The sequence below is a fragment of the Argopecten irradians genome, chromosome 3 (genome assembly GCF_041381155.1).
Source record: "Argopecten irradians isolate NY chromosome 3, Ai_NY, whole genome shotgun sequence".
NCBI lineage: Eukaryota > Metazoa > Mollusca > Bivalvia > Pectinida > Pectinidae > Argopecten > Argopecten irradians.
Window position 1 is genome coordinate 13,295,855 of NC_091136.1, and position 20,661 is coordinate 13,316,515.

The following is a 20,661-nucleotide window of genomic DNA, read 5'->3' on the forward strand; positions in this document are numbered from 1 at the left end:
TCATTAATTTTCACAACTTTTGTAGCCCTTCAGCCCAGCATACTACAGGCCAAATATGAGTACCCTGGACCTTTTGGTTAGTTAGAAGAAGTCGTTCAAAGATATTAGCCTATTTGACCCCTGTGACCTTGAAAGTACGTCAAGGTCATTTATTTTCACAACTTTGATAGCCCTTTATCCCAGTATGCTACAGGCCAAATATGAGTACTTTGGGCTTTACGGTTATTGAGAAGAAGTTGTTTGATTGAAAAGCTTACGCACGACGCACGGCGGACAACGGACAACGACGGACGGTGCATGATGACTATAGGTCATCCTGACCCTTTGGGTCAGATGACCTAATAACATAGTATGAATGAAGAAGCTTAACCATATATCTACCTTTCAGTCACTTTATTTTTAGATCATGTTTAGGTCAGTCTCTGAGTTACAGTAGTTTTCTAGTGGTAATTACAAACATAATCTTGATTATCCAATGACTATATAATCAATTACAAAGCATCAAAATATTAGGATTATAATTTTCTACGATTTAAAAGTACTTTTGTTACATCTTAAATTTGAGAAAACATCTTGATGTTGTTGAATGAACAGACTGCATGTACTCGAGCTCCTATATCAAATTGTTTAATCAATTTAACATTGCTCATCAAATTCAATAAAATTAAAAACATGAAACATAATAATCAAAATATTATTGCTTTTGATCAAGTGATGTAGATATTAAATCAAAATATGTGTCACCTGAAACTCCTAAAATTTCATGTTGATATACTGATTTGATAAATTTTATAGTCAGAAATACATGTTGGTCTTTATTTTGAAAATAAAAACAATCTTTACTATAGAATTGTATTGGTTAAAGAATCTCCATAAACAACAGAGTATAAAAGATACTAACATCATTTGAAGGATAAGTGGTGTTTAATCGTGTATATATATTTCTGATTAACACAAAAAAAAAGAATATCAAATAATTCATGTAAATTTGCTTTTGCTGCATGCGCAATCAGTACTTCATTCCAAATAGGACATCGTGCCACAGAATTTTTCGAGCACAATCAATTATTTTTAATATTTTTATCTCTAAGTATAATTAGAGGCTCAAACTTTTCAAATGGTGGTATGATGGTGTAAAATTAGTAACTTTTATAACTAAAGAAAAATACTAATTAGTCTGTTTCTGTTTTTGATAGAGAAAATACACCATTTGTCAGCGGTAGAGCATCATAAAGATACAAAATTGTTCTACCATCTATCCTACTGCATATATGTATTGTTTCTGTGAGAGACCCAATGAGAGGATACTAAATAAGTATAAATCATTACATATCTGATAATATAAAATATGGCGTTAGTAAAAAAAATTGTATGGTTTACCAATGGAAATGTGCATAATCATATGTGGAATGTAAAATGTACAAATGAATTATATACAAATATTTTCCTATAATATTTACATTTCCTTAATTAATTAAGTAATGGCATTTCCTTCGCTGTCGGACAACACGCATAGAAAAATAGACATCATTCTGTTTTTGTACAGTATTTACAAACATCCTTCAGACTTGATTAAAACATTCTACTGACTATGATATTATGTACATATGACTAAATAATCACCAAGGTTTGATATCTACTATAAGGTATCAATGAAAAAGGAATGAAAAATGAGTTTTATAACAAACAAATTCCAAAAGTTTACACTAGAAAATTAAAATTACCAGTAGAAACCACTCTCACAAAAAGTGTGCATATAAATTGTATGATTGGAAACGAATCTTCCTAAGGAAAACACGATGTTAATGGATTATAACTAAAAAATTTACTTCTGAGTGGGTCATATCCGACAACCCCCCCCCCTCCCAAGTCAATCTGAATTTTCACTGATCCCCTCTTCCAAAAACAGCATAACTAAGTTAATGCTGTCTCAATAATGGCACTGAATTTAAAAAAAGAAATCATATGAATCAAATCTAAATTGTTTTAAACAAAATGTTGATGATCTCTTGACGATCCAGCTTCAGCTACAATCTTTACACAGAATGCTTTATAAAACTGGGTGTTATAGGTCATACCATGCAGTCTGATTCTGGCTGGATGGGATATACCAGTAAATCCTGATACAGAGTATGATTACAGATGACATGTCCGAGGTAACATTAGTTCTCCATGTATGTTATAATGCGTTATAGATGATTAGTTGTGGGGATTAGAATTTCTGTATCAGACACACGAACAGTACAGTGATCACTGTGGAGATAAGGCTGACACTGACAACACCTGCACCACTCCTGATTTGGCCTGTACTGTCTGGTGTAGGTGTATTGGATTCTGAAAAAAAAAAAAAAAATACATTTTACAATCACTTCCAGTTTAGGTTTTAATATTTTAAAAGTCCTATTAACAACCAGGGTCATGTAAGAACATGCCAGCTTTGTTGTTGGAGAAAAGCCGGAGTACCCCCAAGAAAAACCACTGACTAGTTGTCAGAATCTGGCAACTGCCCTATATGGGATTCAAACTTGTGACCCAGAGGCTAAGAGGGCCTTGTGGTAATATGTCAAGACATCTTAACCAATCAGCCACCATAGCCTCTACAATCCCTTCTATATATCCATCATTGATTCACATTTACATCGTCTGTGCAAGAGACTGAACATGGGGCTGACCTAATGGATACAGCTAGTGTTATTACTACACTATCATGCTACTAGTCATATACTATAGGTCAGTGGCAGTTTCTTTAGGTATACTAGCCTTCCTCCACCTCCTAAACTTGTCTTCATTAAATACAAGCTTATAAAAAGTGTTACAAGCAACAAGTTCCATGCCGTCAATTACATTTTCTATTCTATGGCAAGCTATTATCATGACCAGATATCTCGATCATACAAAGAAATTTTACCTGCTTTATGACATGTGGACATTGTAGCTTATAAAAACCTTAATTTACAAGTGTATGAAGTTTGAACAAAATCTGTTGATTAATAATAATATCTATTTGAGGAGTTATGTCCCTTAATACACTTATATTTGAGATATAATTCAGAAAGAGTTGTCTCCCTTAGTTTACTTACTCAAGTTTTAATAAATTTCAGTTTGAGTTCTATTTGAGCGCGTCTGTTGTATCCTTTTATACACTTCATTTGAGTTCTATTTGAGCGTGAGTTGTATCCCTTAGTACACTTACGTTTGAGTTCTATTTGAGCAGGAGTTGAGGAACCTTTGCTATTGGATGCTGTACAACTGTAGAGACCATAATCTGATAGCTGGACATTAAAGATGGTAAGTTTACTGAAAACTCTATCGGAGGCACCCTCGATGTAAGTTACCTTGTAGCTGGAAATAAAAACATATACACTCATCAACTAAACAACACTATACAAAATTACTATTAGTCTATCATAAAGTTCTAAATTCTAAAAATATTTGCTGCCTGCCACAGGTTTGTCTATTTAGCTCTAGCCTATTTCGACTACCATACTTATAAACGTACTCGCTTCTTGTCACTGGTTTGCCTAACTCTAGTCCTCGACTTTTATACTTATACACTTATACTTGCTTCCTGTCATTGGTTTGCCTAACTCTAGCACTTGACTACCATATCTATAAACTTACTTGCTTCCTGTCACTGGTTTGCCTAACTCTAGCACTTGACTACCATATCTATAAACTTATACTTGCTTCCTGTCATTGGTTTGCCTAACTCTAGTCCTCGACTTTCATACTTATACACTTACTTGCTTCCTGTCACTGGTTTGCCTAACTCTAGCACTTTACTACCATACTTATAAACTCACCTACTTGTTTCCTGTCACTTGTTTGCCTAACTCTAGCACTTGCCTACCATACTTATAAACTTACTTGCTTCCTGTTATAAACTTACTTGCTTCCTGTCATTGGTTTGCCTAACTCTAGCACTTGCCTACCATACTTATAAACTTACTTGCTTCCTGTCATTGGTTTGCCTAACTCTAGCCCTTGACTACCATACTTATAAACTTACTTGCTTCCTGTCATTGGTTTGCCTAACTCTAGCCCTTGACTACCATACTTATAAACTTACTTGCTTCCTGTCATTGGTTTGCCTAACTCTAGTCCTCGACTTTTATACTAATAAACTTACTTGCTTCCTGTCACTGGTTTGCCTAACTCTAGCACTTGACTACCATACTTATTAAACTTACTTGCTTCCTGTCATTGGTTTGCCTGACTTTATCCCTCGACTACCTTGACTACTACTATAAACTTACTTGCTTCCTGTCACTGGTTTGCCTACCTCTAGCACTTGACTACCATACTTATAAACTTACTTGCTTCCTGTCATTGGTTTGCCTACTCTAGCCTTGACTACCATACTTATAAACTTACTTGCTTCCTGTCATTGGTTTGCCTACCTCTAGCACTTTACTACCATACTTATAAACTTACTTGCTTCCTGTCACTGGTTTGCCTACCTCTAGCCCTTGACTACCATACTTATAAACTTACTTGCTTCCAGTGTCAGTGGTTTGCCTACCTCTAGCCTTGACTACCATATATAAACTTACTTGCTCCTGTCATATAAACTTACTTGCTTCCTGTCACTTATCTCGGTTTGCCTAACCTCTAGCCCTTGACTCCCATACTTATAAACTTACTTGCTTCCTGTCATTGGTTTGCCTACCTCTAGCCCTTGACTACCATACTTATAAACTTACTTGCTTCCTGTCATTGGTTTGCCTACCTCTAGCCCTTGACTACCATACATATAAACTTACTTGCTTCATGTCACTGGTTTGCCTAACTCTAGCACTTGACTACCATACTAATAAACTTGCTTGCTTCCTGTCACTGGTTTGCCTAACTCTAGCCCTTGACTCCCATACTTAAAAACTTACTTGCTTCCTGTCATTGGTTTGCCTACCTCTGCTGCCCTTTACTACCATACTTATTAGCTTACTTGCTTCCTGTCACTGAATTGCCTACCTCTAGCCCTTGACTGTTACGTGGGTTAATGGCTTCTATAGCACACACAATGCAGCAGCTAGACAACAACCATGTATATCGAACAGCCATGTTTTATTCAACAAGTTACTCAACACAAGCATATCAGTTATACAGTAAGTAGTGCTACTAGTACTTTACACAAGTAAGCGAACCTAACTGATAGATACGTTACATCCCCCTCCTTAAGCATATAGCACAAAGTATACTAAATTATTATCTTCTAGATAATCTTTACAATACCAAAGAATATGATAACTAAGAACACAATAGTATATTTATAAATCATAACTGCAAGTTATTAGAAATATACTTCAGCATATAAGTTTAAATTACCAGATAAATGTCTTTGTATTTTACTGTCTCTAGAAACACAATTACAGTTCGTAAATTGTAGAATCACTTAAGCTTGAATGTTCATTTGTTTATCTGTAGCTGATTGAACACAAACTCAAAACTGAATAATTAGAAATAAATTTGTTTCACTGCACTAGATTGTCTGTTGTCTTTCTAACTTAGCATGAAGATGTTTGACTAGAAAACACGAATTATAAGTCTTTTAAACGCGAACACAAAACTTGAATATTTACAAATATACACAGTCTGTCTATAAGAACATCACACATCTAGGCGGGTTGGTGCCTTCACAATCCTTCCAGATCTGGTCACTCTAGGTGCTGGAATAGGAGGTGGTACCACTGGTGATGGTGCTGATGTCACATCCGGTTCCTTGGTGGTTACCACATGTGGTTCCATAGTATGCTCTTTAAACAAACTAGTCTTAGGATTGTCTGAAGCAGAGCGAGACGTAGTTACAGACTTACGCAAGAATTGTTCTGGTTCTGTAGTATGGTGTACTACCATATCATCCTGTGATAGTTCATACCTAGCAGTAGGTGGTGGTTCTCTAGTTTTACGTAAGTGTTTCCTGTTTCGTCTGTACTCTCGACCATCCTCCGTACGCACATTATATGAGCGAATATCACACTGATTCTCAACAACTGCCTTCTCCCATTGCTTATGATGTCCATGTGGCTTAATACGGACTGTGTCACCACATTTCAAAGATGGAAGTTCCTTTGAACCTCTGTCAAAGTAGTAAGCTTGTTTAGCCTTATTACGCACTAGCTGATCTCGTACGTTATGTGGAACTTGAGGCTCCAATAGCTGGGAGGCTGTAGGTAGCTGTGTTTTTGTTCTCCTGCTGAACAATCGTTGAACTGGAGAGCTGTTTGTACCTTCTGAAGGTGTGTTTCTCCAGTTTAATAAAGCCAAATATGGATCTCCTTCATCCGCGATGGTTTTAGTCATTATACGTTTTGCCGTATGGACTGCCTTCTCCACTTTTCCATTTGACTGAGGATAAAGCGGGGAGCTGGTGAGGTGCTCAAAACCATATTTCTCTGCGAACATGCTGAATTCAGCTGATCCAAATGGTTGTCCATTATCAGTCATGACAGAATCTGGTATGCCATGTCTTGCCAGGTGAGGTTTTAACTTTCCAATGACTTCTCTCGCAGTTTTATCATGAAGACGATCAACCTCAAAATAGTTGGAAAAATAGTCAACAGTGATAAGAAAATCTCGTTGATTAAGCGTGAAGATATCTATTCCTATCTTTTGCCATGGTCTGTTTGTGATTTCGTGACTAATCAAAGGTTCCTTTTGCTGAGAAGCTCCATGAGAATTACAAATATCACATTTGCTTACAAACTGTTCAATATCATTGTACATTCCTGGCCAGTACAAACATTCGCGTATCCGACGAATACAACCTTGGATACCGATATGAGAATGCGAGGTTTCAATGAGATCCATCCTCTCAGATTCAGGAACGACAACTCTATCGCCCTTGTAGATAAGCCCATTTTGAACAGTTAATTCATCTCGAAACGTGAAGTATGTATGCAAGTACTTTGGTACTTGGTCTCGCTGATCTGGCCATCCTCTCAGAATCACTGTCTTAAGTTCTCGTAGAACATCATCCTGTTCAGTGTAAGCTCTTAGCCGCTTGTACCTAGTTTCTGTGATAGGGAGGATCACATTCACATATTCCAATTGCTCCTCTGTTACTGATCTGGAATTTTCAATGTAAGCTCGACTAAGCGTGTCAGCCATGTACAGTTGCGTCCCAGGTGTATATACAACTTCAATATCAAACTTCTGAAGTCTTAGAAGCATACGTTGCAGACGCTTTGGAGCAGAGAGAAGATTCTTGCGACAAATTATCTCTAAAGGTTTGTGATCAGATTCTACAACAACTTTCCTACCATATGTATAGGTTTCAAACTTTTCCATTCCAAACACAACAGCTAATAGTTCTTTTTCTATTTGTGCATATCTTTCTTCTGTCTGTGTAAGTGCACGCGATGCATAGCATACAGGGTGTCCTTCCTGTAACAAAACACGCTCCCAATCCAGTTTGTGAAGCATCACATTGCAAGACAGTGTCTTTAGTAGGGTCAAAATAGCTAAGTACAGGTGCGTTGGTTAGAAGATGTTTTACCTCCTCAAATTCCTGATCATGTTCCTCGTTCCATATGAACTCTACATCCTGTTTGATGAGCTGACGTAGTGGTGTAGTAATACTCGACATCACTGCGAATTTCTGTACGAAATTGACCATACCTAACAGTCGTTTAACTTCAGATTTTGATGTAGGTGTTTTCATTTCAGTGATAGCTCTGGTTCGTTCCGGATCCAATTCCAATCCATTTCTCGTAATGTTATGTCCCATATATGTCACACTGGTCCTTCTCAACTTTAATTTCTCCTTGTTGAGTTTAATGTTCTTTTCCACACATCTCTGTAGAAATGCACGAAGGTTAGCCTCGTGATCCACCAAAGCTTCCTCATCTGTATCTCCAGATCCATATATCAAAATGTCATCATGTATAGCTTTAACACCTTTCAAGCCTTCTAAGCTCTCATCAATACGACGTTGAAACTCTTCCGGAGCAGGTGAGATTCCGAATGGCATTCGTTTCCATTTAAAACGCCCCCATGGTGTACCAAATGTTGTGAGTACGCTACTCTCCTCATCCAAAGACACGTGCCAAAATCCATTTTTAGCATCCGCTACAGTAAATATTTTTGCCTTACTTAGGTCTGGCAATACGTCATCAAGGGTTGGCATAGTGTAGTTGTTTCTCTTCAAAGCCTTATTCAGGGGTTTAGGATCTATACAAAGCCTGATCTTCCCAGATGGCTTGGTCACAACAACCATAGAAGAGATCCAGTCCGTTGGAGTTTTCACCGCTTCTATCACATCCTTACTGATAAGACGTTCCAACTCTTCCTTTACTTTAGGTTTCACAGAAATAGGAAGTTTCCTGACTGGTAATTTCACTGGAGTTACAGAATTATCCGTTTCCAAATGTAGTTTCCCTTCTAGTGAACCTTCTCCTTGGAAAACACCCATTTTCTCCATGTCTGTTAGAGTTATTTCCCTTGTTTCAACAATGTTTATTGTTTCAGTCTCAGCTGTTTTCTCCTGTATGTTTTCAGTTTGTACTCTGATCAAGTCCATTCTTTGAATGTCTGAAGATCCTAAGATAGGGTGTACATCTCCCTTTACAATGACAAACTCCACATCATAAGCCTGGTTTGTCCTAGGATTTTTCACTGTTAGAGTTCTCTTCCCTATGGGTTTACTTTCACTCTTGTTGAACATAATTAGTCTCTTGTTGGTGTGTTGTAACTTCAAGAACTTTCTGTCATAGCATGCACGAGCATACACACTAGCTGGTAATACATTTACAGAAGACCCACAATCTAATTGAAAGTCAATGTTTTTCTTGTGGACTTTCATAACTGCGTTTATACGTTTTGAACCTAAGGAATTTACCTCTTCAACAGAAAACATGAATTCTTCATCTTCAGATGTATCACTGATGTTGTGAACATTTTGTTTTCTCTGTTTTCCTTTACTAGCTATAGGTTTCCCTTTGGTGTTTTCCCTTCTTTTATGTCTGATGTCTGTTCTGCATTTTTTTTTCAAAATGTCCAGTCTTTCCACACTTGTGACATCTTTTACCAACAGCTGGGCATACTTGTTTGTTTCTCTCATGTCTGAGGCCACAAAAGTTACAGTCTATTTCATGATCAGTTTTCCTATCTGAGGGTTTGAACTTCTTCTTAACAAAATGCACTTCCTCTGTGCCTTGTATTTCCTTCATCTGTACAGTTGTTTTCTCATACGTACGACAGATGTCTATACATTTCTTCAAATCAAGTTTTCTTTCCTGTAGAAGTTTCTTTCTTGTATTGTTGTCTACTAGTCCCATAACAATTCTGTCTCTGATAAGTTCGTTTTCCAACGCTCCGTATTTACATGATTTTGCTAATGATCTTAAGGCAGCAACATACTCATCAATGGTTTCTCCTTTAGCCTGATCTCTTTTGTTGAACATGAAACGCTCATAAATTTCGTTGGTTTGGCCAATGCAGAATACTTTGAATTTCTCCAGGACTTTGTCTATATCCTTCTTATCAACATCTGTATCGAAGGTGAGGCCGTCATATATTTCTAACGCTTCGGAACCGATACATGTTAACAACGTTGCTGTTCTGAGTTCTTTTGGCTTACTCTGTAGGCCTGTAGCCACTTCATAATTTTCCCAAACACGTTCGAACTTTTTCCAATTGACAGACAGGTTTCCCTTCATGTCTAACTTTGTAGGGAACGGCAAATTGGAAGGAACATGTACCAACATGGGTTGAACTTGTACTTGGGGTGGAGTACTCATGATGATTAAATGTGATAAACAGTTAATTATCCTCACGTAAATCACTCATCACATAAATTGGCTAGAGTGGGGGTACGTAATTTCGCACACTTTTGGCATTGATTTTAATGAATTTCAAATACTTTCATTCCGAACCAAAAAGGCTGGACTTACATCGGCAGATGTACAAGTTCTTCACAACACACGAGTATGTAACCGGATATGCGCAGACGTATCACTGCGCACGGGAGCTGTTATTAACTTGAGGTTCACCTGTAGTTGAACGGGTTTGGGGGACGTAATTTCACACACCCCTCTAACTTTCTTGTTTTTGGAGAAAATAATTATTTTCAAACATTTCATGGACCAACAACATCATAAACGAAGATTAAGTACAGTTCCAATCTTGAAATGACATCAAAACACAATTATATTTCTAAATGAAAAAGTGACATTTCGCCGCCATTTTCGTTACGAAAAACGACCGCTCCCCATAGTAAACAATGTAAACGAGGTCAAGAAAGTCATAGCGTGTCCGCAGAAAATATCTGTTTTCCGCTTATATTTGATGGATTTTCATACGGGTTTCGATATATTCTAAAAAAGGATAGTTTCTCTACATATTTGTACGTGAATCAGTTATTTATCACCCAGAATTATTTTATGTCAAGTGGTTTATTTTCTATAAATTTCTTTACTGAGATAGGCCGTATTGTTTCGATTTCGTTTTTTCAAAACAAACTTATCCTGAAAAGTTTAACTAAATATGACAAAATCACAGTGAGAGGCCTCCTTTAGTCACAACATAAACAACAGAGCAAATCGTTCTGGCATTTAAAGGAAGATCGCGAAAAATCGTCAGGTGTGCGAAATTACGTACTGTGCGAAATTACGTACCCTCACTCTACACTGGTAAAATGGCGGGAACCGCATGGTCAAAGCATGTTTACACCTCGTCTGGGAAAAAAGTTCATTTTCTTGCCCGTTTGCGTAAATTTTCATAATTTCAATGAATGTTTGTGAATTTCAATCTTCTTACCACTCATTGAACCGCTTCTGACACCATGTTACGTGGGTTAATGGCTTCTATAGCACACACAATGCAGCAGCTAGACAACAACCATGTATATCGAACAGCCATGTTTTATTCAACCAGTTACTCAACACAAGCATATCAGTTATACAGTAAGTAGTGCTACTAGTACTTTACACAAGTAAGCGAACCTAACTGATAGATATGTTACATTGACTACCATACTTATAAACTTACTTGCTTCCTGTCATTGGTTTGCCTACCTCTAGCTCTTTACTACCATACTTATAAACTTACTTGCTTCCTGTCACTGGTTTGCCTAACTCTAGCACTTGACTACCATACTTATAAACTTACTTGCTTCCTGTCATTGGTTTGCCTAACTCTAGCCCTTGACTCCCATACTTATAAACTTACTTGCTTCCTGTCATTGGTTTGCCTAACTCTAGCCCTTGACTCCCATACTTATAAACTTACTTGCTTCCTGTCATTGGTTTGCCTACCTCTAGTCCTTGACTACCATACTTATAAACTTACTTGCTTCCTGTCATTGGTTTGCCTACCTCTAGCTCTTTACTACCATACTTATAAACTTACTTGCTTCCTGTCACTGGTTTGCCTAACTCTAGCACTTGACTACCATACTTATAAACTTACTTGCTGCCTGTCACTGAATTGCCTACCTCTAGCCCTTGACTACCATACTTATAAACTTACTTGCTTCCTGTCATTGGTTTGCCTAACTCAAGCCCTTGACTCCCATACTTATAAACTTACTTGCTTCCTGTCACTGAATTGCCTACCTCTAGCCCTTGACTACCATACTTATAAACTTACTTGCTTCCTGTCATTGGTTTGCCTACCTCTAGCTCTTTACTACCATACTTATAAACTTACTTGCTTCCTGTCACTGGTTTGCCTAACTCTAGCACTTGACTACCATACTTATAAACTTACTTGCTGCCTGTCATTGGTTTGCCTAACTCTAGCACTTGACTACCATACTTATAAACTTACTTGCTTCATGTCACTTGTTTGCCTAACTTTAGCACTTGACTACCATACTTATAAACTTACTTGCTTCATGTCACTGGTTTGCCTAACTCTAGCACTTGACTACCATACTTATAAACTTACTTGCTGCCTGTAACTGGTTTGCCTAATTTGGTCCAGATAAACTCGCTCTCCTTTGGTATGGGGTAGGCGGCCGCTGTACATTCTAGATCAGTCCGGTATCCGACCGCCTGTGACACAACACGATGCTTCTGTTCTACTCGAGGTTTAACTGTCAATATAGTAAAGAACATTATTGGTGTCTATTATCATACAACATCAATAAAAATGGTTGATAACTATGGCAAGCCAAGTTACTTTTTATTCCAATTTCCGATATCGGGAATTCTAATTTCCGATATCAGAAATTCAATTCCCGATATCAGAAATTCTAATTCCCGATATTAGGAATTCAATTTCCGATATCGGGAATTCAATTTTTCGGATATCAGGAATTCAATTTCCGATATCAGGAATTCAATTTCCGATATCGAGAAATCAATTTCCGATATCGGGAATTCATATTAATTTTTGATATCGGATATCAGAAATTCTAATTCCGATATCAGAAATTCTTATTTCGATATCGGAAATTCTAATTCCCATATCGGAAATAAGAAAACAAATTCTGATAAAATATGGGTAATTCTATTTCCGATATCGGTATTTCAATTTCCGATATCGAGAATTCGGAAATGAAGTATAATCTGCAATGCAAATAATGAGTAGAGAGAATTTCCGATATCGGGAATTGAATTTCCGATATTGGAAATTGTTCTCTAATTCCCGATATCGGAATTAGAAGTTTCGATATCGGAATAAGAATATCCGATATTGGAATTAGAATTTCTGATATCAGAATTAGAATTTCTGATATCAAGAATTTTTGTTCTAATTCCGATATCGGAATTAGAATTTCCGATATCGGAATTGAATTTCTGATATCGAGAATTCTAATTCCGATATCGGAAATGAATTTCGGATATCGGAAATTCAATTCCGATATCGGAATAAAAGAATAAAAAGTAACTTGGCTTGCCATAGATAACTACCCAAATTGTGTTTAAGTTGAAAACATAATGACATTATAATGAAAGAAATACAAAATACAGGCTTTAAACTGGCAAATATTTCCATAACAGAAGTATTTTTTTTGTGATATTTTGGTAAGATGGCTATTCTATTTTGTATCTTAAACTGTCCAAATGAGAAACTCAGGCAGTATAACGACAAACAAAAATCCTTACAAACAATGTTGATGACAACAATTCGTGTATCCTTCCCAGCGTCATTCTGAGCGGAGCACTTGTACGCTCCGCGGTGATTCGGAGTCGCTAGTCCCATGTTCATTACAAAGTCCTGAAAGGTATTACCAACATTTCATATTTTCTGTGTGTACTTAAATGAAGATCATTTTACCATATTCTGTGTCATTATAACCTTTAGCTCCTGTAATGGCCTGCTAAACTTAAATTAATGATTTATATACATTACCATTTTAAAGGATTGACATCATTGAAAAGTTGGTGACAAATTCAAGATTATACAACAACATTGTATAGTAATTCAATTATTATTATGTTTTGTTGTTCACTGGTGTATGAACCATATTTTTTGACAGATATTTTAAATGACGTACAACACATAATGTTGAAATATCTATCAAAAAATGCTGTTCATACACCAGTAAACAATAAAAACTAACTATTTTTTTCTATTTACAGTTCATAACAATACTTTTAATGGCAATGAAATATATTTTATCATTTATTTCATTAAAAAAAGAATTCTACAATGATGTCGTCTTTGTATCTCAAGTGTCTACAAGATATTTCAAACATTTACATGTTCAAATTATATATTCCTAAGATTTTAAATTAGATATTTGGGAATAATTTACTTTTCAAAAAGATGAAATCAAGATACAAAAAGACTGTATTTGCTGAATCAGTGTCGGAGTACCTCAATCTCATTTACTGTGAATTATGTATCCGAATGCATCAAAGTGACGTTCATACAAAAATTAACATCAAATTTGTTGGTAATATTATGTAGCAAACACACAACAGAAATGTAAATTAAAAAAAAAAATATGTATTTCCTTATCATTGTAAATTACTATGCTCCACCACCGACATAGCATAAAAAATATCTATCAGTTGAAGAATAACTGATGTCTATTCATTTATATACGTGTCTACATGCGCAATCAATACTTCATTTGATATATGGCATAGTGTCGTGGATTTAAAAAAAATTATTTTGATATTTTTTTCTTGAAGTGAAATAAGAAGCTTAAACTTTTCAATGATGGTGGTGGTGTAAAGTAAGCAAATTTTGTAACAGAAAAAAAAAACCCTAATTCTTCAGCTCCTGTTTTTGATAGAGAAAAAATACCATTAGTCAGCGATGGAGCATCTTTAATTTATCTCTGAAAATTTTATGTAATATCCTATATTCTGTACTTACCGCATGTTCAGCGCCCCCACTTGGCAGAAGTCCTCCAGCAAGTCTTTCCCACTTGACTTTAGGAAATGGAACGCCTGTAGCATTACATCGTAGTGAAAGGGGATTGCCCTCCTCTACAGTCATATCGCTATCCGTCAGTAAGTCAAGAATCTTCGGCGGATCTGTAAAATATCAATAGAGTACATTAATAATCTTGGGTGGATTCATGTACATTTACTACATTTCATGAGAAGATCAAAGTTCTTAGGTTGATAAAGTTAAAATATGAATTGTCCTTAGTGACTTAGCAACCACTCTTATAGAGCATTCATCTGTACTGTCTTGTAATTACAATCCATTGTAATATATAGTGCACTCATCCATAGTGAATTACCGACCACTCTTATATAGTGCACTCATCCTTAGTAAATAACTGACCACTTTTATAGTGCACTCATCCATAGTGAATTACTAGCCACTCTTATAGTGTACTCGTCCTTAGTGAATGACCGACCACTTTTATAGTGCACTCGTCCATAGTGAATTACCAACCACCCTTAGAGTGAACTCGTCCTTAGTGAGTGACCAACCACTCTTATAGTGCACTCGTCCTTAGTGAATTACCAACCACCCTTAGAGTGAACTCGTCCTTAGTGAATGACCAACCACTCTTATAGTGAACTCGTCCTTAGTGAATGACCAACCACTCTTATAGTGCACTCATCCTTAGTGAATGACCAACCACTCTTATAGTGCACTCATCCTTAGTGAATTACCAACCACTCTTATAGTGCACTCGTCCTTAGTGAATTACCAACCACCCTTAGAGTGAACTCGTCCTTAGTGAATGACCAACCACTCTTATAGTGCACTCATCCTTAGTGAATGACCAACCACTCTTATAGTGCACTCGTCCTTAGTGAATTACCAACCACCCTTAGAGTGAACTCGTCCTTAGTGAATGACCGACCACTTTTATAGTGCACTCGTCCTTAGTGAATTACCAGCCACTCTTATAGTGCACTAGCTCGTCTTTAGTGAATGACCGACCACTCTTATAGTGCACTCGTCCTTAGTGAATTACCAGCCACTCTTATAGTGCACTCATTCTTAGTGAATGACCGACCACTTTTATAGTGCACTCGTCCATAGTGAATTACCAACCAATCTTATAGTGCACTCGTCCTTAGTGAATGACCAACCACTCTTAGAGTGCACTCGTCCTTAGTGAACTACCAACCACTCTTATAGTGCACTCGTCTTTAGTGAATGACCGACCACTTTTATAGTGCACTCGTCCATAGTGAATTACCAACCACTCTTATAGTGCACTCGTCCTTAGTGAATGACCGACCACTTTTATAGTGCACTCGTCCATAGTGAATTACCAACCACTCTTAGAGTGCACTTGTCCTTAGTGAATGACCAACCACTCTTATAGTACACTCGTCCTTATCAACTTACCAACCACTGTAATGGTGCGGTTTTCTTTAGCGTATTTTTTGTCTCCAATAAGAACCTGACACACATAGCTGGAATCAGTTGCCCAAGTTTGTACATTCATCACTTTGAGACGCCATGAAATCGCCGACGGTTGATCCACCTGGTACCGGAAAGGATCTTTGGAATCTTGTCCGACAGAAATTGTGAAGGAAAATCCTGGAATAACCAGCCTCCATTCCACCTGTGTAGAATAGATAAACCTGATGTAACTGATGACTAAGGTTAAAAGTAAAAACACAAACATCATCAGGTGCAAATTGTACCAATATGATAAGACTTATTCAGTCAAAATTTTGAGACATTATTGGTATAATTTGGTTTTGAGGTCTGTTACTATTATCTATTGTTAGAAGTAGCTTTACCTCAGTGCCTGTCGGCTTATTGGGTACGACACATGTTAAGTTAAGCATCTTTGTCTATTTTTAGAAGTAATTTTACCTCAGTGTCTGCTGGCTTATTGTGTACTACACATGTTAAGTAAGCGTCATTGTTTTTCTTGATCACAATATGTTTGGCACCACCAGGTGTCGTTCGTGTGGGCGGATTTGTTTCCTGGATTATCACTTCTGGGTCGACACAAAGGGCTGAAATAGAAAAATAATGAAGACATACAATTGTTGTCAACTACAGTCCCATTATTTAAATGAGCTCTCTAATCAAAGCAAAAAGATTGATAACTATTTAAGGACATTTATCCAATATTTAGTTAGGAAAACATAAAGTTATATATCATTTTATCACATAACTGGCCTGTCCAGAGACATGTGACAAGACCATACAATATTTCTAATAAATATCAAAAGACACATATGTAACAACACTATTATGACGTCACATGTAGTATAGTTTTGACGTCATAATCTATATATGACTTCACATGGTCTCGGTAGACGGAAATGTCACATTCATCCAAGCCAAATTTCTACTGGTTTTTAAGATAGCTAGATGATACATGTATGAAAAATAACAATCAAATTCGTGGAATTTCCATCTCCCGCTTTCAGGACATATTGTAGGTAATTAAGCATTATTGAGGTTAGGTTTAACCTTGGTTGAAACATGAAAAAATAAACTGAAGTCTTATTCAGAAGTAAGATATGTTTTATTAGTTATTTCATGATAAAACATGTTTTATGGGGTAAAGGAAACTGATTGAAGAAAGAAAATGAAATTTTAAGTAAATGAAGGGGGCATAATCTGTGTTAAATAATGTCCGCTGAAAGTGACTATTACACTTGGATGGGCTCTTAAGGCATTTAACTTTGATAATAACTATTAGGAAAGTCTGTTCACATTTGTTACAATTATTATTGCACAGGGAATGGCAGAAAATTACGTTTTTAGTACATCAAAGGGCCTTAACTCCACTACATAGTGTCGGCCAAAAGTGGCAATACTAGTTATTGCAGGGAAATGGCAGAAAATGACTTTTTTTTTAATGAAATCAAAGGGCCATAAATCTGCTAAATAAGGTCTGTCGTAAGTGGCGATTGAACTTGGCCGAGCTCTTAAGACATTTAACTTTGTTACCAAGTTTGAAGAAAATTGGGTAAGATTTATTACAGTTATTGCACGGAAGTGGCAGAAAATGACTTTTTTTTATTTAAGCAAAGGGCCTTTACTCCGCTAAATAAGGTCTGTTGAAAGTTATGATCGAACTTGGCCGAATCCTTAAGGTATTTAATCTTGTTGCTAAGTTTGAAGATAATCGGTTTACATTTGTTACACTTATTGCATGGAAATGGCAGAAAATGATGTTTTTAGTAATTCAAAGGGCCATAACTCCGCTAAATAAGGTCCATCGATAGTCGCGATCGAACTTGGCTGTATCCTTCAGGCATTTAACCTTGTAACTAAGTTTGAAGAAAATTGGTTTAAATTTGTTACACTTATTGCACGGAAATGGCAGAAAATGTTGTTTTTAGTAATTCAAAGGGCCATAACTCTGTTTAATAAGGTCCATCAACAGTCCTGATCGGACTTGTTCAAGCCCTTAAGGCATTTAACCTTGTCACCAAGTTTGAAGAAAATTGGTTTACAATTGTTACAGTTATTGCATGGAAACGAAGTGTTACAGACAGACGGACAAACTCAAATTAATATTCCCCGTTTCGAAGAAAGCGGGGGATAATAAAAGTATACACACTGAAATTGCAAATGTACCACCTCTCATGTTGTGTCATTTATAAGGATATGTTGATTATGTTCTAGATTTTAGAAGGTAGATCGAAGAAAAACATATTGACCTACAGCAAGAAATACTACATTATAATATGACAATTATAAAACTCAAACCTGTGACCCTAGATCAGACTTAATAGGCCGTCGCTGTACAGACTGAGCTAAAGGGACATTCCCTTAGCGCAAATGTAGAAGGCGACCGTATCACTATATATATACAATTAAAAACAGACACACTATATATACTCCTCACTTATTTGTCCGCGAACACAAATAAACTCAGGTTCATTTTCCAACAAAGCTTATCATGATCAGTCTTACTATAACTTCCCGTCAGCTGGGCTTGAACCCGTAACCCTGGACGTACTGATCCCCAACTAGGGGGCACCTGTTCTAGCTACTTCTACCTGAGTAATTTGCCTACTTCATGAGGGATGAATTTACTTATATGCAAGGTTGAGTGTATACATACATGCTGGTACATGGTATAATTAATAATTGATACTATATACAAATATAAATTAACCCTATTTGGGTCAATAGGGGACCTTTTTCAGTCCTCGGTGTTTTTTATCTTTAATTAAATAATTCACACAATAATAAGTCGATTTAGTACAGCATATAGTTTAGTTCAATGGTTAACTTTGTATTTGGGCACAGGAGTTTGACGTTCTGTCAATAATATATAGTAAAAATATATAAAAATACCCCTATATACTATATATAGCGGCACAGGAGTTTGGCGTTCTATCAATAATATATAGTAAAAATATATATAAAAATACCCCTATATACTATATAGGGGTATTTTTATATATATTTTTACTATATATTATTGACAGAACGCCAAACTCCTGTGATTTGGGTAACTAAACGATTACTCATTTAAGGTTACTGTTTCCATACGCAGGGTTGTGCCCAACTTAGTGATGCACATAAATGACCGCGAGGCTTCAGAAGTTTAATTCAGAACCATTCTAGTTTTAACAGAAAAAGGTTTCTGATCTTAACCAATAAATTATTACTGCAGTAAATATCGTTACTGTTTGTTTCTTGTTATTATACAAATCCACTTCCGGAAATACCTTTACCTGAGTCATATGGGATTTGTTTGACAACAATTTCTCACCTGTATTAACTTTTAATTAACCACTCCGATAATCAAACTCTAATTAACACTTACCGACCGGTATAACCACCAAAAGAAGCAGTGGATTCATTGTTTACTATCCAGATTCAACACATAGCTAAAATTCCTCCATCAGCTTTCAAACATGGACGCACACCTTTAGGCATGCGCAGATTGGTTTTTACCTGTAATGAGAGGACAGTGAGTCATGTTTGTAATCAAGAGTTATATCCCCTACCCCCGTACACAGTCAATGCAGTTTCAGGAGGATATGTCTCTCTTTGACTTTGAATGCAAATTAAATTGTATTTCGCCGAAAATTTTGACATTTTATTTTAAAATTTAAACCTATAATGCATTTAATCAAGTATAGCGATTCTCACAATATTGATAATTTTTTATCACGGTGAAAATTAAGCTCTTCTTTATTCGTGACTAGTATGAAAATTACGGCACATACACGTATAACTTTGAGAAAGACGGCGGACCACTTTTTTTCTGGCCAAAAATACAGCTCATACACTTTTTATCCTGCAACATTCATTCAAAACACATACACATGTTTGTACACTTTCAGTTTTACAAATATTGAAAAACGAATATGAAAATATGACACATGTTTTATGGTTTATTCATTGGACAACTACCATATATCAATCTGCTAAGTCAGAACACTTGAAAATGTTGCATTTGGTTACCATGGCCACGTTTTCTTATTTAATCAGTTTCAGCATGTCACTTATGTAACAAGTATGTTTTTGTTATAATATATACATATATTTTGATTATTTGATATATTTATCTAACTCAAAATGGACTGTTATCAGAGATTTAGATAGTATATATGAACGGAAGTGTATAGTATTTTCTAAATTTCGTAGATGCGAGTCTGTATAGCGGTACTCGGTCACTTGCTAAGACAAATGAAACAACGGATAGTGGATATTTTTTGCCAATTTTATTTATTCTATGCGATTTTGCTGTAATCTCAAGTTATAAACGGCGTCATGGATAGCAATTTGAACTACCAATGTCTAATGAAGTTTTGAGTGTTAACCAGCATTAACATTTCAGACACTTTTCGTGAGTTGATCTGCTGTTCATCACCGAAGAATTAAGACACCCGCCTAATATTTTGCACTATTTTAAGGTATTCTGTCTGGCTTTCATCATTTCAAGCACCATCACATGTTTATAAATGAGTCCAACAATATAAAACACATAAATACATATTAATGGACACAATATCTTTGACTTAATCGTATTTTGAAGTTACAGGATGATCAGTTAAAATTGTATAGTCACTTACATTGTTTTGAAACTGCGATGTATAGTTGCTTGCGAGGGTACTTGTATTGTCGCTTGTTATAAAGAGGAAATATATTCCGACGACGTCTATAATGTTAAACATATTTGTAGTTACAAATAATACAGATATTTTGTGTTTTACTGACCCGTATACCATGCCTGTTTTCATTTATCCCGCTTCGATACTCACAAGTGACGATACAAAAAGCAACTAATGATTATACTATACACTTCCGTTCATACACTGTGATATATTTAAATCTCTGCTTTTATAATAAAATTTCAAGTAG

General features: G+C 36.2%; 1 protein-coding gene across 1 annotated transcript; it reads right to left on the minus strand.

The window, feature by feature from the left end:
* Positions 1–378: 378 nt before the first annotated feature.
* On the minus strand, positions 379–19,249 carry LOC138317597 (protein amalgam-like). Its single transcript, XM_069259375.1, has 8 exons — positions 19,118–19,249; positions 16,192–16,337; positions 15,715–15,934; positions 14,272–14,432; positions 13,050–13,161; positions 11,887–12,034; positions 3,194–3,342; positions 379–2,334 (listed from the first exon to the last, which is right to left on the minus strand). Exons 1-8 carry the CDS (start codon positions 19,152–19,154, stop codon positions 2,213–2,215), a joined length of 1,095 nt encoding a protein of 364 aa, XP_069115476.1. The 5' UTR covers positions 19,155–19,249; the 3' UTR covers positions 379–2,212.
* Positions 19,250–20,661: the final 1,412 nt, after the last annotated feature.

What these genes read in the sequence shown, in the direction of transcription:
- LOC138317597 (XM_069259375.1), bottom strand. Translation starts at nt 19,154, where the DNA reads ATGAATCCACTGCTTCTTTTGGTGGTTATACCGGTCG. An exon ending in GTGGGGGCGCTGAACATGCG is followed by an intron (nt 13,162 to 14,271) that starts GTAAGTACAGAA and finishes AATACCTTTCAG; the next exon opens with GACTTTGTAATGAACATGGG. An exon ending in TGTTGTCATCAACATTGTTT is followed by an intron (nt 12,035 to 13,049) that starts GTAAGGATTTTT and finishes CTATATTGACAG; the next exon opens with TTAAACCTCGAGTAGAACAG.